The sequence below is a fragment of the Pseudophryne corroboree genome, chromosome 6 (assembly GCF_028390025.1).
Source record: "Pseudophryne corroboree isolate aPseCor3 chromosome 6, aPseCor3.hap2, whole genome shotgun sequence".
In the NCBI taxonomy this organism is placed as follows: domain Eukaryota; kingdom Metazoa; phylum Chordata; class Amphibia; order Anura; family Myobatrachidae; genus Pseudophryne; species Pseudophryne corroboree.
This window is the reverse complement of record NC_086449.1, coordinates 43,202,113-43,222,339: the sequence shown is the minus strand read 5'-3', so window position 1 is coordinate 43,222,339 and position 20,227 is coordinate 43,202,113. Positions and strand designations below refer to the sequence as shown.

The window sequence follows — 20,227 nt, the reverse complement described above, 5'->3', positions numbered from 1 at the left end:
ATGGCAGAGATGATGTTTCTCCTCCGCAAACAGGGAGTTAACATAATACCATACGTGGAGGACCTGTTGATAATGCGCCTTCCAGGGAAAGGTTGTTGGACAGCATTGCCGTTTCAACCCGACTTCTCCAGGATCACGGGTGGATTCTGAACCTGCCACAATCCCACCTGGAACCAACACGGAGGCTTCCATTCCTAGGAATGATCCTGGATACGGAGCAACAAAAGGTGTTCTTTCCGTTGGAAAAGGCATTGTTAATCCAGTCAATGGTGTGGGATCTCCTAAAACCTGGATAGTGGTGCATCTGTGCATTCGCTTTCTGGGGAAGATGGTAGACTCTTACGAGGCTCTGCAGTACGGAAAGTTTTCATGCAAGGCCATTCCAGCTGGATCTGTTGGACAAATGGTCTGGATTGCATCTTCACATGCACCAGCGGATACGTCTGTCGCCAAAAGCCAGGATTTCTCTTCTGTGGCGGCTCCAGACTTCTCACCTGACCGAGGGTCGACGGTTCGGGATTCAAAATTGGATTCTGCTCAGAGTTTGGGGAGCAGTCACCCAAGGGGAACAGTTCCAAGGAAAATGGTCAAGTTAGGAAGCCATTCTTCCAATCAACATTCTGGAACTAAGGGCCATATACAACCCCTTTCTTCTAGCTTTGCATCTTCTTTAAGATCAAGCCATTCAGATTCAGTGGGACAATGGGGGTAATTCCAAGTTGATCGCAGCAGGAATTTTGTTAGCAGTTGGGCAAAACCATGTGCACTGCAGGGGAGGCAGATTAAACATGTGCAGAGAGAGTTAGATTTGGGTGTGGTGTGTTCAATCTGCAATCTAATTTGCAGTGTAAAAATAAAGCAGTCAGTATTTATCCTGCACAGAAACAAAATAACCCACCCAAATCTAAATCTTTCTGCACATGTTATATCTGCCTCCCCTGCAGTGCACCTGGTTTTGCCCAACTGCTAACAAAATTCCTGCTGCGATCAACTTGGAATTACCCCCAATGTGATGGCAATAATGTACATAAACTGACAGGACGGAACAGAGCAGAGGTAACAAAAATTCTCCTCTGGGCAGAAAGACAAGCGGTGGCGCTGTCGGCAGTCTTCATTCCGGGAGTAGACAACTGGGAAGCAGACTTCCTCAGTAGACACGACCTCCACCCAGGAGAGTGGGGCCTTCACCCGCAGGTGTTCGAGTCCTTAAGTCGGTGAGGAATTCCACAGATAGACATGATGGCCTCTCGTCTCATCAAGAAGCTAAAGCGCTATTGTTCCAGGTCGAGGGACCCACAAGCAGTGGCCGCTCTGGTGAATCCATGGGTCTACCAGATGGTTTACGTGTTCCCACCTCTTCCAGTGATCCCAAGAATTCTCAAAAAGAATAAAAAGGGAAAAGGTTCAAGCAATTCTCATTGCTCCAGATTGGCTGAGAAGGGCCTGGTACGCGGATCTACTGGAGTTGCTCCTGGAGGACCCGTGGCCACTCCCTCTGCGAGAGGATCTTCTGCAACAGGGGCCGTTCGTCTATCAAGACTTACCGTGGCTACGTTTGACGGCATGGAAGTTGAGCGTCAGATTTTAGCCCAGAAAGGCATTCCGAACAAGGTTATTCCAACCCTGATCCAAGCTAGGAAAGGGGTAACGTCTAAACATTACCACCGTATTTGGAAAAAATGTCTTGTGGTGGGAAAACAGGAAATTTCCTGCAGTGGAATTTCAACTGGGACGTTTTCTCTTTTCTACCGTCAAGTGTAGATGTGGGCCTACGTTTGGGCTCCTTGAAGGACAAGGCTGAAATCTAGACTTTTTTCGTCCAGAAACAATTGGCTTTCCTCCTTGAGGTTCAGACATTCCGTTCTTGAAGGGTGTTCTGCACATCCAACCGCCCTTTGTCCCTCTCACGGTACCTTGGGATCTTAACGTGGTGTTGCCGTTTCTGCCATCGGACTGGTTTGAACCTTTGCAGGAGGTTAACGTTAAGGTTCTTACATGGAAGACTGTTACAGTTGGCCTGAACTGGGGCCGTTGTCTCACAAAAGCCCCGATTTGATTTTTCATGAGGATAGAGCTGAACTCAGAACTCATCAGCAGTTTCTTCCTAAGGTGGTGTCTGTGTTTCATATCAACCAACCTATTGTGGTTCCGGTGCTTACTGACACCTCTGCTACCTCAAAGTCCCTGGATGTTGTGAGGGCTTTGAAGATTTACGTGAAGAGGGCAGCTCATCACAGAAAATCTGACTCGCTGTTTGTACTCTATGATCCCAAGAAATCAGGATTTTGGTACTTACCGATAAATCCCTTTCTCCGATTCCACAGGGTCCACTGGAGTGCAGATACAATGGGGATATAGTAGGCAGTAACTGGGAACTACTGTGTCCCCCCTCCAAGCCAGTCTAGTCAAAACGGTGCCCGAAGAGAGCTGGAAAAGACCAAAGTTAAAGTAGAGGAGGTTTGCTAACTCAACTAAAACAGGATAACCCCAAGGAAACCTGGAAACATAGTAAGAGGGTAACCTGAACAATACGCACAGTCACACAGTGACATGCAACCCGATAAGTGAAGTAGGAGGAAACAGCGCTGGGTGGGCGTCCAGTGGCCCCTGTGGGAACGGAGAAAAGGATTTATCGGTAAGTACCAAAATCCTGATTTCTCCTTCATCCACTAGGGGCCACCGGAGTGCAGATACAATGGGGACGTCCCAGAGCTCCCAAGAGGGGAGGGAGAGCGCTGAGAGTCCTATAAAACCGCTCGGCCAAACTGTGATCCAGAGGCCGCAAAAGTGTCAAGACTGTAAAACGTATGATGGCCCGACCAAGCGGCCTTGCGACATAAAGTAGTCACGGAAACCCTGTGGATGGCCGCCGCCAAAGGTCCCCCTGAGCGTGTGGAGTGCGCCGAAATGGAAGACGGAGGCTCTCAAGCAACCGCCAAATAAGCCTGTCTGATGGTCAAACGTATCCAACAGGCCAACATCTGCTGGGGCCCCGGTCATCCAGGACGGGTGCATCGTACAGAACAAAGAAGAAAGCAGACTGTCGAATAGCTGAAGTTCTCTGTACAGAGGGTCGGAGTGCCCTGACAACATCCAAAGGTCACGAATCCGGTGAATCCGCCGAGAGGGCCGAAAACACAAGTGGTTAGAGTTATGTGAAAAACGGACATCACCCCTGGAAGAAATGACAGCTGAGTATGAACCTCAGCCTATCCTCAGGGAATATAAGGCAAGAAGGCCGACAAGTAGGAGAGAGAGAGAGAGAGAGACCCCAAGCTTCGACACCCATCTGGCCGAACCCAGATCCAGGAGAAGGGCCACCTTCCAGGTGAGATAATACATCACCAACTCCGGAAATTCAAATATCCAAGACTGCAGAAAAATGAGAACCAGTATGAGGTCCCCTGGTGCTGCAAAAGGGAGGCTCCATTTAGAGTACTCCCTGCAAGGAAGTCCGAACTTCCGGCAGCTAGGCTAATTTCCTTTGGAAGAAAACCGAAAGAGCAGAGACCTGAAAACTCCAGGTAAACCTAGTCGAAGTTCAACTGAGAAAACCACCCGGAGAAACCAAAGAAGGCGGCTAAATGAAAAAACCGAAGGGAAAAAACCCTCGTCATTCACTCCAGGCCACATAAGGTATCCAAAAGTGGTAACAGTGAGGCGAGGTAACTGACTTCCGAAATCAGAGCCTAGTAGGTATAAATGATGGAAGTCCTTCCGTCTGAGAAGGTCTCGTGAACAGCCACGCCATTAAACAAAACCTGTGTAAGACTGAACAGAGAAAAGGAGCCTGTTGAAGCAGATGGTCCCACAGAGGTAGGAGCCAAGGCTCCTCTACTGACAACAGGAGTAGGGTGGATTTCCAAGTCCTGCGCGGCCAATCCGGAGTCACCGGGAGAACTAGTACGCATTCTCCCTTTATGCGTTGCAGAAATTGAGGTAGGAACAGGAAAGATAAACTAACCAGAAGCACCACGGAGCCGTGAGGACATCCAAGGTTACTGTCGCCAGGGCTCTTGTTCGAGAGTAGTAAAGGGGCAGTTGAAGAGTCAGTCGGAAAGCCATGAGGTCGATCCGAGGTCACTACCAACAGCGGACCAGCTGGCGAATCTCCGGGGAATGTCCACTCACCCGGGTGCCCTACCTGGCATGGAATGAAGATTATTGTCCTCTGCTCAGAGGATGATGTAGTTGACCTCTTTCAGCGCCACCTTGGCTTAAGAAAGAGGAACTGGTCCTGAGGAAGGAAAAATCCTCTGACGGATCATGTTGAGAACCATCTCTACAAGCAGAAAACTGTACTAGGGGCATAAATGAGACCCATGTATCCTGTACAGCGAATCAAAGAAAAGCCAGATGAGGAAACCAGTGAGCAGGCATCCCCGATGACTAAGGACGCCGAAACCCTTTTTGCTCCAAAATAGTAACCCACGTTATGGCGCCCATTTTAAATTTAACAATCTCCAGTGCAATCATAGCGGGGAGCGCCCTGTATCCCCCGCTGGCAATGCGAGCCGCGGCCGGGGAGCGGGTGATGCTGAACCCGCTGTGCAGAGCGGGATTAAGCTCCGCCCCCCCGTTATGGCGCCCAATTTAAAACTGACAAGCTCCAGCGCCATCGTAGCAGAGAGCACCCCGCATCCCCCGCCGGCTAAGCGAGCCGCGGCCGGGGAGTGGGTGATGCTGAACCTCTCTGGAATGGCGCTGAATTTAAAACTGCATAGGCGCCTCCCGGAGTTCAGACCTGGGTTTTTTAGCGGGGGGAGCGTTTGTACTCACCGCTGCTGCTCTCTCTATGGAAGTCTGCAGGATGATGCAGTGGCCCCGACACACAGCGGTGTCCGGCCACTGATACTTACCGCTGCCGTGCTGCCAGGATCTTCTGCCGACGGAGTGGCCCCGACACGCGCCGCACGCAGCAGTGTCCGGCCAGCTCCGGAGAGCTAGCGTCTCCTTCAGCCGGGGACCATCCCAAGCCGCACGCAGCTGCGATGGGACCCCGCTTGCAGCTCCCGCGGTGCAGACTGGCAGAGGCAGAACTGCCAGTCTGAGTGTAAAAAAGAAAGAATAATAAAAAATCTTCAGAAGTCCCAAGAGTGAACCAGCTCCCTTGGGCACAAATTAAGGATTGGCTTGGAGGGGGGGACATAGTAGAGGAGGAGCTAGTCACATGGTTAGAAATGTAAAGTGCCAGCTCCCAGTTACTGCCTACTATATCCCCATTGTATCTGCACTCCAGTGGCCCCTAGTGGATGAAGGAGAAAATTGTGTGTCCTGCTTCAAAGCAGACTATTGCTCGCTGGATCAGACTTACTATCCAGCATGCTTATTCTATGGCAGGATTTCCGGTTCCTAAAGTACAGGCCAACTCTACTAGGTCGGTGGGTTCTTTCTGGACGGCTCGGCTTTACAGCTTTGTCAAGCAGCTACTTGGTCAGGTTTGAACACGTTTGTCAAGTTCTACAAGTTCGATACTTTGGCCTCTGAGGACCTTCAGTTTGGTCAATCAGTTCTGCAGGAACCTCAGCACTCTTCCTCCTGGTTTGGGAGTTTTGGTACATCCCCATGGTACTAATGTGGACCCCAGTATCCAGTACGGACCATGAGAAAAGGATTTCCTGGTCGGTAATTAAAATCCTATTTTCTGATCGCAGGGACCACATCAGATTCTTATAAATAAAGCCACCATACACGTTTCATCGGAACAGAGTTTTTGTATTTCGCACCATTTGTTCAAAATAAATTACAAATGCAAAACAATATAAAGTGCGGTCATAACATAAAAACAAACATATTAGAAACAGCAAATAAAAATACAATGTACAAAAAAAAAAAAAAGTATAAAATAAAAACAACTTTCCAGTGTATGCGGTTTTTGGGATGGGTGGGGGTCACAGAAAGCGCTCAAGTACTGGCAGGATAGTGGAGTAATAAGTGCAATTAGGAGCCGACCACCCCCAAAATATTGGCAAATAACACAAATGCGTGCAAGTATGCTGTGTGTCCCAGCAATAAACATTTCAGTAACGGCCCGGCAAAAATAAAACATTGGGATGACCAGAAACTGGTACGTCTCAAGACACAAATCTCTAGTAGTCATGATATATGAGGTATGGGGTGGGGAGTACCTCAGTGTCGTTGCTCAGTTCATTTCACTTTGCGCTACATGAAGTGCGAGTGGGGGATTGGTGCTGGCTCACACAGGAGCTCTGGAGAGTTACACGGGGTCCTATAGACCCTTACAGCAGATATCCTATGGAAAACCTAGATTCCCCCTGGAACATAACACTGTAGCAGGCCATGGAGAAGAATCTTGGTAATTACCATATTTACTTCAGAATGCTAGATTCAGAATTCTGCAGTGTCATACGCCCATCATGGCAAGCACAAGTCAGTTAATATAGTGAGCAGAGAGACTTTGGAATTACCCTCAGAGCTCTGTCTACTGAAAAATACTTTGCACCCTCCACAGAGATTTTGAAAAGGAGATAATGATTTACAGGAGCACAGCTGGGAACAATGACTATCGGGTGCATGCTTCAGAGGGTAATTAACCTGCTAGTTAAAGAAAAGTCAATCCTCTTGTGCGGTATGGCTGTTTTAATACTGCTTATAACATGCAGCTGTCTGAAGGGGATCCAGTCGGGATCCCGGCAGTTGGAATACAGACGCCGGGATCCTGACATGGATCACAAAGCCGGCGTTGGAATCCCGAACGATGGACTGCCGGCACTGCACATAGGTAAGCCATTGGGAGGAGGTTAGGTTTAGGCTGCGGTGGGAGGGTTAGGTTGCAGGGAAGGGTTGTTAAGGTTAGGTTGCGGGGACGGGTTAGGGTCAGACAGTGGGTAAAGAGAGTTAGGGAGGTCACGGATCAGGTGTAGCATTGTTACCTGGTGGATGCCGGGATCCAAACGCCATCCCGTCTGAAGGATCACTGCTGGGACTAATCCCACAGTAATTTATGTTATATCCGTATACCAGAAACAGAGTTCAGGTGCCCGGATACAATTCAGAGTGAGGCTCATTTTGAGGGCTTAGTTTCCAATTAGAAATATTAACTCATGTAAGTCATAGGAGTCCCCATTGCTGGGGTATGCGAAAAGGAAGCTGCAGTACCTTATAGCAAACTGCAGGTGGTGCTATTATCTCACAAGTTGCCTTACCCCGCCACCTTCAGAGGAATCCACAGTATTACACTACTATCTTCACTTTGAAAACTGTAATTATATTTACTTCTCTCTGTGACTCCTTTTTTAGTGGCTTCTCTGACCTTTAGAAAATGCTCCCTTCTCTAGCACTTGGCTATATAAAAATGGGGGAGGGGAGCAGTTTCTCAGTGTATACAGGCAGTTACATCACTGCCTGGGGGCTGTACAGTGTGTAAAGTCATTCATCCCTCTTTGGGGTTTTTAAGTCAGATGGGGCTCCAGTGTATTCACTTACAGTAAATGGTAAAGTCTGTTCTACAGAGTGATTCACATAAAGACTAACACCTCTGCCCTGATTCCCAGTTATCTGTTGCCGCCGGAGAAATGCTCAATGAAAACGTTCCGGCCGCAGAGCTATGTCCAGGCCACAGGGGGCAATGAATACCAGCAGAGGCTATGGCAGTAACATATAAATTAAAAAAGACAAACTGACAAAAGAAACAGGCAATCATGTAAACATAAAACAAATCCTGACAGACGGCGTGGAAGTGAGGGGCAAAGTCTGTTCTGCCGTCTGATTCGCTTTACCACAAGGGGTAAGACATTTTTCCCCCACAGGTTGAACTCTGAGCTCCTTCCCCCTCCAACTTTGGTCCCTTTCCCTGCCCACACAGGCTGCGATTGGCTCCCATTCCCTGCCCGCACAGGCTGCGATTGGCTCCCATTCCCTGCCCACACAGGCTGCGATTGGCTCCCATTCCCTGCCCACACAGGCTGCGATTGGCTCCCAGTTCCCCACTTACACAGGCTTCGAGTTGATTTGATCCCTGTTTCCCCGCCCATACAGGCTACGTTTGGCCCCAGTACCCTAGTCACATAGGCTGTGTTTAGCCCCATTTTGCCATCCAGTAAAACCCTATTTGGCCCAATTCCCCATCCAGCCCAATCTCTTATTTATCCCCAACCCCATCTAGATCCAGCATTCCACTAGGCCCAAATCATTGGCCTTACTCCCTTATCCAAGTATAGGCTCTATTTGGCTTGAATCTCGCCTACAGAACAGGCCGGTAAGGTCCACGTCCCACATTCATCCCAGGCTTTGTTCCCTCATCCACTGTGGTTCGGGGAGGTTCCTCTTCTTCATGGAAACCCGCAGTGAGGTCATTGGACCGGATTCACCACTAGAACTTTGCACTGGCGCTTTGCGATTTTATCCAATGAAAGGGCGGCTCGCTCTGGGGGCAAGTAGAGAGGACGGCCCAAGGGGGATCCCACCGGTGGTGTTATAGCACGCCGTTCCATCACGCTTCCAGTCCTGCAGAGATAGACGCATGTTAGTCTAAAGTCACGGAAACAAGGACAGGACAGCAGGGAGATAGCCTAGCCCTTAACGTGTATGGCTAACCCTATTTTCCTTCTGTCCAATGTAAATGTTAAGAGGTGATTATGTAACCACGTTCCTGTTGCAGGAACTGTCCAAGGCAGGACAACTGGTTTCTACAAAGTTTAGCTTGTAGTTGTTGCTATGCCAATACACAGATCAGTGAAGAGCTCAGTTTTCATGTAATGCATGTGACCCCCAGAACAGATTCGGGGACCGCATCTGCACCCGGCTGGGATCAGTAACATGCCTCACTAGCCGCCTACTGAGCTGTAACTGACCAGCAAAAGCTCTTACATTATAGAGACGTCACATGCACTCTGACACACATTACCATGGGCTTTCCTAGCCAGCAGTACCTAACAAGTCTGTATATATAATATTATACTGTACTAGTTGCCGTGCCCGGTTTCAACTGGTCAAAGGATTGCTGGGTGGCTGCAAATAACGGTCACAGTTTCCAGACCACCCAGCAGGTGCACAGCCAGGGTTCACCAACTGCCACATTTTCCAGAGCACAATGGTGATGCACTGTCAACGGCAGCTGGACGTTTTGCCACCCAACTCCGAAATGAAGCAACCAATTACAACGGCAGTTTATGAATAAAGAATGAATAAGCTCTATCCGCCAACAGGGCTTACCGGAAGAGCGGACTTCTCTTCTGATCTCACCTCCGCTGCCCTTGCCTCATTACTACCTGCGATACGAGACAGTGCGCTATACTATATTATACTGTATTACTGAGGCAGGGGCGGCACCGTGGAGATGGCGACCGGCAGATCCGCAATATCTTTGCTAAGCACGAGAAAGCCGGAAATCCACCCAGAGCCGTTAATTCTATAATAACGAAGGGCTAAGACGCTGGGGGGAGGGAGACAATTAGTTTTTAATGGGAGTAATCCTTTAAGCAGCTCTGGAAATCTGCCCAGGAGTCTCCATTCCGCACGGTTCCCTGCAGTCAGACATAAGATTCCGCACCGGATAACACAACCAACAATCTATCCGTGAGTGTAATACGTACACCATGAAACCTTTCAATATGGAAGAGGATCAGATCAGAGGGTTAGAATGGAAAGAAGAAATTTTATTACATGGTTTATAGCAGCTAATTCATTTAATGTATCTATTTTGCAAATAAGAATAAACTTTGGTAGACTGCAAGCTGTGTTCATTTGTTGCATAAATATTGTGTATACATCACACGCAGATTTTTTATTCTTTATTCTATGTTATTTGGCTTTTGCGCCTCTCTCTGGCTGCTGCGGCTATACTCACCGGATAAGCTGACCGCGTGGCGGCTGTTGGTGAGAAAAGGACTGAGACCTCCCAAGAGCGCCCCCTTGCTGCTGTCTCTCCAGGTCCCTGAGGGCCGGGCTGCTGGGACTGCTCCTTCGTGAGACAGGCCGGGCGTCCGGAGGGGCCTGCGACACACTGGCTGTGAACTGCAGCTTCAGTTTCATGTGTTGGCTCAGCTGCGGAGAGGGAAGGAAAGGTTGTATTGAGACTGGGCCTAATTCAGACCTGATCGTAGCAGCAAATTTGTTAGCAGATGGGCAAAACCATGTGCACTGCAGGTGGGGCAGATGTAACATGTGCAGAGAGTGTTAGATTTGGGTGGGGTGCGTTAAAACTGAAATCTAAATTGCAGTGTAAAAATAATGCAGCCAGTATTTACCCTGCACAGAAACAAAATAACCCACCCAAATCTAACTCTCTGCACAGGTTACATCTACCCCACCTGCAGTGCACATGGTTTTGCCCATCTGCTAACAAAGTTGCTGCTACGATCATGAATTAGGCCCTGTAACATTAAAAGAGTAAACATTTAAGAATGCCCCCACTTTATGTATATATCAAGCCGTAGAGAGCGAATAAGGGTCAGCGGGGGTTAATCCCCATCTGCCCTCACTCCCTGGGACACATGACATAGTCCCAAGACAAACCCAGACATCTCAGGAATGAATCGATTTCCCGGGAACGTGGCTGTATCTCTGCGGTGGGAACTGTGCCTTATATAGTCACATCAGGCGTACAGCTGTCAAGTGCACTGCGGGCTTTCTATTAGTGGCAGGGGAAAGGCTCAAGGTCAGACCGAGACCTGCAAGGTCAGAACACAGAAAACGCTTCTTGTATTCGCACAGCACCCGCTGGCCAACACCTTTACCTACAGCCGAGAGCCGTAACGCTCAAAAACAAGATTTCCCCTGCAGAGTCTGATGCCAATCCTGGCCGTAGCTCTCAACGGAGCAGAATGGAACAGAGGCCGCAGAGCTCTGCTGTACATCCATAGAAGCATATTATGCCTCCAGCCAGCAAGCTGCCTCCCCCGCTTTTGCTGTATGTGGCTGCATAATTAATTAGTACAGATCCACTCACAGCAGAGATATCCTTCAGGGGAATAATGCACTTTATTCCGAGCCGCAGGGGTCACAATACCTCTGCCAGCTGGTTTGACTTACATAAAGATTTACTTTTATTGATTTCACTGCTGCCTGCCAACGGAGCATAGCATTGTTAATTACTAGAACAAGCAATACCGCAAGGACTTGTACAGTATTTACAGGTGTGTCCACACTCATACTGATGGAGCCATCTTTATGTTGACCTTTAATAGGGGTAACTGAACCAGGGCAGTCTGACTTAATCCCCTGCTGTATTGTTCTCTCTGTATTGTAAATATATGAAAGGTTTATGCTAATACGCCTTGGTGCGCCTAGGTGCAGCAGAGAAGACTAGATGAGCGTGGCTTCATCAGTATAGTGTTTTTGCACCATATGACGAGAGACGTTTGGTGGGACTTGGATGCTCCGCCACGTCTCCGCTATAAAGTCTCCTATTAAGCATTAAGTTACCGTGTGTGGTGCGAGGCATGGAGTGCCTCATTCATATCAGATCTCTGCCCCCCCACCCCCCCCTTTTCTCCCCTCCCCCTTCACCCTCCCCGGTTTTTTATTGTTAATATATTACATTATATACAGTGTTGTCTATGGAGGGATTAAACATCTAGAATCTATCTCTGATAATATGTAAAGCTCATGCTATAAGGCAATGTGATTTAATATTAAAAAGTTGTTCATTTCGATCTAAATATATACTAGATTTTCATGTGCATCTCGATGTACATATCTATATTTGTATGCTCTAACAGTTGAACGATAGACACATTTAAATACATTATAATCAATGAACCCCGACTTCCGGGGTCCATCCCGGCGCTCATGGGGTGTGGCAACGGGCGGCTGGGAACGTGACATAGGTGCGCTCACCTTAAACCAGGTGGGCGTCCCGATGCACTCTGGGACAAACGGACCAATCACTGGATCTAGAGCACACATGCTTAATAAATAATGTTGCTGGCGAGTTGCAATACGGTCACATGACCATATTTTAACTTTTTTATTGTTACTATTCCTTAAGTTCTGGGTAGAATAATGAAATAATAATTATTTAATAATAATAATAATAATAGGACTGCCTATATGAGAATATAAATAAAATGTAGTTTTGTATGATGGATCAGGATCCGGTCTGAAGATCGACACGGTCTAAGTCGACAGGGTTTCTAGGTTGACATGTGCTACATCGACAGGTCAAAAGGTTGACATGAGTTTTTCACATTTTTTTTTTCTTTTTTTGAACTTTTTCATACTTAATGATCCACGTTGACTACGATTGGAACGGTAATCTGTGCCGAGCGAAGCGGTAGCGGAGCGAGACTCCTTGCCCGAAAAGCCATGGTGCACTAATTCGGCTTCCAATTCACTGTCCACAGAAAACGACACCCAAAAAACCCCCACCTCATGTCGACCTTTTGACCTGCCGACCTTCCAACCCTGTCGACCTAGTGACTGTTGACCTACAGTGGTCGACCTAGACACTGTCGATCTAATGATCCACACCCGATGGATCAGTTAATTAGGGTGATTACAGCTGGCACTGATCTCCTCATTTGTCAGGTATAAAAATGGCTTCTAGCCACTCTGAGATTTACTTCTGAAGAAGCTGAGTGACCAGGTTTAGAGAAACGCGTTAAGTCCCCTACTGAGGAACCTGCTGCTTCACCAATAAGATCGAGATCCAGATAAGGACATTCCTTTCCATCAAAGAATTGGATTTACAAGAACTTTCCACCAGCGTTGCACGGGAATCCCTTAATCACCTGCACAGGCGATATCACTGGCAATCCTTCTGGAACTGTGTGTGAGTCACAAATAGGGCAATACCATTGGACCGTGCACCTAATGTTTATCTAAGGAGGAGACCGTTCATGAATAGAAAGTCCGGGATCCTATCTATGGAACCAGTTCCTATCAGCAAAGTGTGAGAAATTTTCTAAAGAGAGTGCCAAGTATTACTTTCTATTTTTTTTTTTTTTTAAATGTTTTTATGGTATATGAATTGCAATGGACTGATTTTTGTATGAATATATAAAAAATGTATTTGCTAAAATTAATAATCTTATACAACTGATCCATTATACTTAACACCGGATAGCGCTGGTATCTATAACCTCTACCCTTTATACCCAGATTAGTGGCACACGCACATACATGAGAGCGCCAGTAGTCGCGGTACCCCTACGACTAAGACGCATATTTTGGGAAAAAGTCACTGACGGGACGATCGACGCGGCTAAGATGCAAAATCTGTGGCGCGCCAAACAAGGCCATTAGGCTGGATTTCAGGATAGGTGGATGAGGACACATCTGGATCTTATCGGTAGGATATACAACGTACATGAAGGGAGATTTGCCGCTAAGTCTAAACATCTCTGGTGTTAAATCCTGTGTCATAGAATAAACTCATCAAGTGGAAGAAACAATACCCACTAACCAGTGACATCCAATATAATAAAGGGGAAATACAGCTCCTCGCCTCTATGGGGGGAATTCAAGAGTTTTGCACGCCAGCGGCCACTAGATGGCACCCAACGGAGCAATTCAATTGTTGCTCCGTTCGGCCGCGCACAGCCGCCGGCGCTGACATCACTGTTACGTTGTAGCCATTTTTAACCCCTTCAGGACCATATTTATAGACGGTATGGTCATTAATTTGGTATTCCGTCAGTGAGGCGCTGCTCTGGGGCCGGAAATACAATGTATTACAGATATTGGGACCCCACCCTCTGGATGCTCTGGCAACGTGTGACACTGCAGCTGCTATGGAACTACATATCCCAGCACGCCCTGCCACAGTTTCGCTGTTAGGACATGCTAAAACTGTGGCAGTGCATGCTGGGATGTGTAGTTCCACACTCTCACGCACGTATGACCGTGCAGCAATCTCACCCACTGGTCCTCACCTCGAACAGACCGGCTTTCAGGGCCATGAACGTGACGCCGATGGTCACCGAGCTGCCTTTCCGACAGAATCCCAGGCTGTTAATAGGAGTGCAACACACCACTGCCTCCTGGGCCGCTTGCGTGATGCGTCGCTCCTCTTCAGACAGACATCTACCTGCGAGGGAGGAATGGTGGCCGGTCAGCGAGGTCCTGCTCTGCAGCGACACGAACAAAGCCCCCCAAATCGCAGAATCTACACCCCCCCCCCCCTCACTCACCACCCAGTGCCATGTTGGTGTCTGGAGTCCAGACCAGTCTGACAGCCAGGAAGTCCTGCAGATCGTTCAGCAGGGTGTAGGTAACGTGAAATGGCGTGTGCGTTTGTACCGGGGAGTCACAGCGAGCGGTCATCACAAAACGTGGCCTCTCCAGACGAATACTTGGGAGCCTGATAGAGAAGAAAGCAGTCAGGACCGGAAAGGTAGTTCGGTGGTCTCTTTGTGTTTACACGTCCTGGGGCGTATTGGGGTGGGCTTACTTGTAGTGGGTGTATATCCCAGATGTAAATGGCAGTTTGGGGGTTGACCAGTGAACTATAGCGACTAGAGGAACCTCCAGACCCTGAGGAAGAGAAGGAAGAGGACGAGATGAGAAGTCATGGGGAACGTGGTCAGAGAATAGATGAGCAGAGAGATGAGGAGGAGCAAGAGAGGCATGGAATGCTCTTTCAACAAACAATATTATATATTAAATGAAAACTATATTTCTATGTCCCCTTCCGTATAACACCGCCCGCATTATAATGCCAGGGGGCACGGAGGACTATAAGGGCACAGATGTTTTTCGCACTCATCCCCTCTCACCTCTTTCACATCTTCAGGGGGGCGCTCTCCTGCCTGCAGTTGGAATAGGAAGTTGTGCTCCTCCAGGGAGCAGAGCATACTGGGTAATTGGGAGGAGCAGCTGTGTAGACGCAAGAAAGAGGCCATGCTGACATCTCCTGACTGGTGGCTGCGGACAGAGGGAAGAGTACAGGAACAAATGTACAGAGTGTCTTTATCCAACAGTGGAACACGCACACTCGATGAAAGGATGTACACACACGGATGTACAAAGATCTCTACCATGTATGTAAAGCCCTGTATGACATTAACATAACATATGTATACTTCACTATCATGCTCTCACACCTTCCTCTACAACATCAGCCATGTAGCTAAACAGGAGTGTGACTGACAGCTGGGCAGACTTGCATTGTGCGGATTGGTTGATTCATATACAGGGGAGGGGTCGGTGATGTCTCAGCAGGTCAAATAACTGCAGTCTCAGATTTGAACCTATATAGGAATCAACAAAGTCACGGCCCTAAAGATATGGAAGACTGGACTCAGAGGGAATACATTATTCTGTCGTGCCCTCCTCTCTCTGTCATTAGCATAAAGTTAATCAATATGCTAACATTACTCGTTTAGGGATCCAGCAACGCTGTTCCGTATTACTGTAAGGTGCTGTACCGTAACTGCAAATGATAGTACTGTACTCTATATGCTAGAATATAAACTACGATCGCATTCTAGACCCAGATATTACCTACATACGCCAGGGGAGCCAAGATCCAGGATCTCTTGCAATATCTTACAGCCGGGGCAATGGGCCACCACTTGTAGCGGTCAGTGCTGGAAAATCATTGGCACTATGATGTCCCTAAAGGCAAAATTCCACCTAAATCTGTAAAATTGCTTATTGGGCCCCCTAAATAGGCAGGTTACTCACAGCTCAGTACTACGTGAGGGTCACCATACTAGGGAACAAGCTGCCTCGCTACAGCTCTTGTAGTAATAAGCCCCAGAGCACTTTTATCACATAATCATAAAAGCTGCTTTTATGAGGGTCGTGTAACGCAGAGAGCCGGCCGATGACCTCTATGTGCCCAGGACAATGTGGCCTGAATCTTCCGCTCTTACCAAACGTCGTCCACCAGCAGGACAGATCCATCCGGCATGACGGGAAGGTAACTGGCATTGAAGTTGGGGAGTATCCGTACATCCCGAATACAGAGGTCGTCCTGAGAGGAGGTGTTCAACACTGAGAGGGCAAGAAAGAAGGGGGTAAGGGCGGACGTTACATCTAGTCACCTTGATGCCCCCCCCCCCCCCTCCTCCTCCTCTTCTCCCTCATCTCACCTTTCAGAGCGGTGAGGTGTCTCCCGGACACGTTGATCTGACGGCACCTGAGGGTGGGGGGTGGGAGCACGGTGAGGAGGGTACTCACTGCCAGAGAGGAAGAGAGATGACTTAGTTCTGGAAGTGCCCAGTATACCCACCAGCTGTTCTCTACCAGCCCCAGGTTCCTCCGAGAGAGCTTACATTCAGTTCACAATCTTCCAGTGATAATAATAACACCTGAATCACGTACAGTGTGCGAGCCACATGATTACAGTCTGGCTCAAAGATTCTCTGCTTACAGAACCATTGGTTAGGTAGGTAACAGACGGTGCTTCTATCTGCAGGCAACCAAACCAGGTAACAGTAACCCCTAAGCTCTTGTTAACAGTGGCTAACATGAATGTGGGGTACATGGAAGAACACCCACTAAAGAAGCCGCTGTTACACACTCCCCTTCCCACCTTCTCCACCCCCCCCCCCCCCCCCAATAATTACAGGCCAGTGTTAATAAGAGTGAAGAGCTGTGAAGTTACCTTGAGCCTTGAACGTTGCCTGCTCCTCTTTGAAAATTTGACCTGGAGTAGAATTCAGTAACAGTGAGCGATATCCCAGTGCTTTCACCCGAGACTGCTCCGTGTCCCGTTTCCAGACCGTTACCACTATCTGAGAGAAAGACAGAGTGAGAGAGAAGGAGGGGGATATGACAGCACATACGTATCTCTGACACACAGAACACAGCATCTTGTTATACTTTGTGACTTCCTTCTGCCAGACTCCCACAAACACACAGACCCCGGGTTCCCCTAGAGCAGGACACAGAAGCCCGGGTTCCCCTAGAGCAGGACACAGAAGCCCGGGTTCCCCTAGAGCAGGACACAGAAGCCCGGGTTCCCCTAGAGCAGGACACAGAAGCCCGGGTTCCCCTAGAGCAGGACACAGAAGCCCGGGTTCCCCTAGAGCAGGACACAGAAGCCCGGGTTCCCCTAGAGCAGGACACAGAAGCCCGGGTTCCCCTAGAGCAGGACACAGAAGCCCGGGTTCCCCTAGAGCAGGACACAGAAGCCCAGGTTCCCCTAGAGCAGGACACAGAAGCCCAGGTTCCCCTAGAGCAGGACACAGAAGCCCAGGTTCCCCTAGAGCAGGACACAGAAGCCCAGGTTCCCCTAGAGCAGGACACAGAAGCCCAGGTTCCCCTAGAGCAGGACACAGAAGCCCAGGTTCCCCTAGAGCAGGACACAGAAGCCCAGGTTCCCCTAGAGCAGGACACAGAAGCCCAGGTTCCCCTAGAGCAGGACACAGAAGCCCAGGTTCCCCTAGAGCAGGACACAGAAGCCCAGGTTCCCCTAGAGCAGGACACAGAAGCCCAGGTTCCCCTAGAGCAGGACACAGAAGCCCAGGTTCCCCTAGAGCAGGACACAGAAGCCCAGGTTCCCCTAGAGCAGGACACAGAAGCCCAGGTTCCCCTAGAGCAGGACACAGAAGCCCAGGTTCCCCTAGAGCAGAACACAGAAGCCCAGGTTCCCCTAGAGCAGAACACAGAAGCCCAGGTTCCCCTAGAGCAGAACACAGAAGCCCAGGTTCCCCTAGAGCAGAACACAGAAGCCCAGGTTCCCCTAGAGCAGAACACAGAAGCCCAGGTTCCCCTAGAGCAGAACACAGAAGCCCAGGTTCCCCTAGAGCAGAACACAGAAGCCCAGGTTCCCCTAGAGCAGAACACAGAAGCCCAGGTTCCCCTAGAGCAGAACACAGAAGCCCAGGTTCCCCTAGAGCAGAACACAGAAGCCCAGGTTCCCCTAGAGCAGAACACAGGGCCCAGGTTCCCCTAGAGCAGAGCACAGAAGCCCAGGTTCCCCTAGAGCAGAGCTTCCTATTACATGCTTCGAGAGACTGAACAAAATACTGAAAGACTTAATCTTAGCTGCGTAGTCATAGCTGCAGGTATAGTGCTGCGTACAACATCCTATGTCAGCATTAACTCAGGAGATATTTAATTCATCTCTAGACACAAGCTTGGCCGTAGGCTAATGTAATAGGGAGCGGGATTGAGAAACTGTACCGGGCTGGTTTTGCCTTACATTGCGGCTTTAAATCTGACTGCTAACTCGCCCTGTATTCCGTTCTCCAGGCTCTGTGCCTGGGCTACTAAACAGGCCGGGCTGATGCTTCTAGGTATCCCGGGGGGATTCGAGATATCGGACGCTGTTGTTTACATCTATACTATAGCGCACGTTCCCTATATCACATCTATACTATAGCGCACGTTCCCTATATCACATCTATACTATATCGCGCGTTCCCTATATCCGCAAAGCTTTGGACACTGCATAATTACCCGGCTGAGAAGTACTACAGAGCTAACACTCACCTTAGCTTTGATCGTCGTGGGCGGCAGACGGTCTAAGGACACAGACAGGGGAAAGATGACTTCATCACAAGACACTACGGGGTCTGTAACTGTGGTCTGTAAGATAATGAGAGAAATATAATGGAGGTTGGATTATACAGGGCGGTCTATAAGTGTGGGGAAAACCCTTATAAAACAGAATTATTAATCCAGTGTCTACACATACAGTATGATATGGGAGAGGGGGGAAACTTTCCCCTTCTCCCATATCATATGTGTAGACACTGGATTAATATTTGCTCACTCATTTCTTTTATCTGGGTGCGTCCACACTTATAGACCACCCCGTATATTACATAAGAAGAATGAAATGCTACACAGCCAATAGGGGCCCATATGGTGACAGCAGGGGGATCAAAGGTCAGGCATGAGGGTATAGCAGGCTGACGGGTGAGCTGAAAGGGTGGTGGATGGAAGTTGAAGAGAATGGGCCGGCAGGGTGGCATAATAAAGGGTCTAATTCAGACCTGATCGCTGCTCTGCGAATTTGCAGAGATCTGCGATTAGATAGTCGCCGCCCAGACAGAGTGTAAACCCGCTCCGGCCAAGTCTACATAAGCCGTGCGAAAAGCTTTGCAAACGCCGGTCATCAGGTAGGGTGACAGGTTAGTGACAGGAAGGTGGGGTGGCAGATGAAGTGACAGGGATAGCTGGGTGACAGGTCAGTAACGGCAGGTGGGGTGGCAGATGAAGTGACAGGGATAGCTGGGTGACAGGTCAGTAACGGCAGGTGGGGTGGCAGATGAAGTGACAGGGATAGCTGGGTGACAGGTCAGTAACGGCAGGTGGGGTGGCAGATGAAGTGACAGAGATAGCTGGGTGACAGGTGACAGTAGAGCGGTGAGACTGGGGTGACAGTGAGATTAGGGTGACAGTAGGGCGATTGGGGTGACAGTAGGGCGGTGAGATTGGGGTTACAGGTGACAGTAGGGTGGTGGGATTGGGGTGACAGTAGGGCGGTGGGATTGGGGTGACAGTAGGGCGGTGAGATTGGGGTGACAGTAGGTGGGACTGGGATGACAGGTGATAGTAGGGTTGTGGGATTGGGGTGACAGGTGAGATTGGGGTGACAGCATTAGCCCAGCCTCCCCTCCTCATCCTCACCCCTGGGGCGCTCCCCGCTGGCGGTTGCGGCTGCTGCTGGCTGAGGATGGCCCTGCACCCCCGGTAGCTGCCCGGGCTGTCGCCGCTCTCCTCTTCCTCCTCCTCCAGCTCCTCCTCTCCGGGACACACGCTGGCCAGAGCCGAGAGAGAGGCCGCCAGCGGCGCCCAGGAGCAGGCCTCAGACCCCGGGCTTTCCTGAGAGCTGTCACCGCCACAGCAGGCCTCGGACCCCGCCCTTTCCTGTGCGACCTCCCCGGGGCTGCGGAGCCGCAGGACAAGCAGGAACCTCAGCGACTCGCCCAGGTAGAGGTGGTTGCGGCGGGGGAGGGACCGGTACCGGCCCGGTAGGTCTGACGGTAACAGGGGACATGCCGGGAAGATCATCGAGTAATCGCACTGCGACTCCATGATGGGTCCCGGCAGGGGAGAGCAGCCGATCGCCGAAAGACGGCGCCCAATCAGGCTGGAGCGCCGAGCAGCAGTGTGTGTCACCTAGCAACAGACAGGATCAGGGGAACGCCGAGCCCAGAACCACCAATCAGCATTGGGAGGGTGCGTTGCCTAGCAACTGTGTTACATAGTAACAGTACCCTAGCAACTGCGTTATGTAACAGTACCTTAGCAACTGTCATCCAGCATCACTACCCTAGCAGCTGTGTCACCTAGTAACAGTACCCTAGCAACTGCCTAGCAACTGTGTTACCTAGTAACAGTACCCTAGCAACTGTCGCCTAGTAAG

At 49.5% G+C, this 20,227-nt stretch overlaps 1 protein-coding gene across 1 annotated transcript; it reads right to left on the bottom strand.

Annotated features, from left to right (window-relative positions):
- Positions 1-5,694: 5,694 nt before the first annotated feature.
- Positions 5,695-20,002, bottom strand: TRAPPC14 (trafficking protein particle complex subunit 14). The gene is made up of 11 exons (XM_063930922.1): positions 19,489-20,002; positions 18,346-18,441; positions 16,514-16,643; positions 15,999-16,085; positions 15,780-15,900; positions 14,679-14,826; positions 14,354-14,436; positions 14,094-14,263; positions 13,836-13,990; positions 9,809-10,005; positions 5,695-8,466 (listed from the first exon to the last, which is right to left on the bottom strand). The coding sequence occupies exons 1-11, from the start codon at positions 19,894-19,896 to the stop codon at positions 8,313-8,315; spliced, it is 1,749 nt and encodes a 582-aa protein (XP_063786992.1). The 5' UTR covers positions 19,897-20,002; the 3' UTR covers positions 5,695-8,312.
- Between the last annotated feature and the right edge of the window lie 225 nt (positions 20,003-20,227).

What these genes read in the sequence shown, in the direction of transcription:
- TRAPPC14 (XM_063930922.1), bottom strand. Translation starts at nt 19,896, where the DNA reads ATGGAGTCGCAGTGCGATTACTCGATGATCTTCCCGGCATGTCCCCTG. An exon ending in ACACCTCACCGCTCTGAAAG is followed by an intron (nt 15,901 to 15,998) that starts GTGAGATGAGGG and finishes TTGCCCTCTCAG; the next exon opens with TGTTGAACACCTCCTCTCAG. An exon ending in CCCCTGAAGATGTGAAAGAG is followed by an intron (nt 14,437 to 14,678) that starts GTGAGAGGGGAT and finishes TCTCTTCCTCAG; the next exon opens with GGTCTGGAGGTTCCTCTAGT.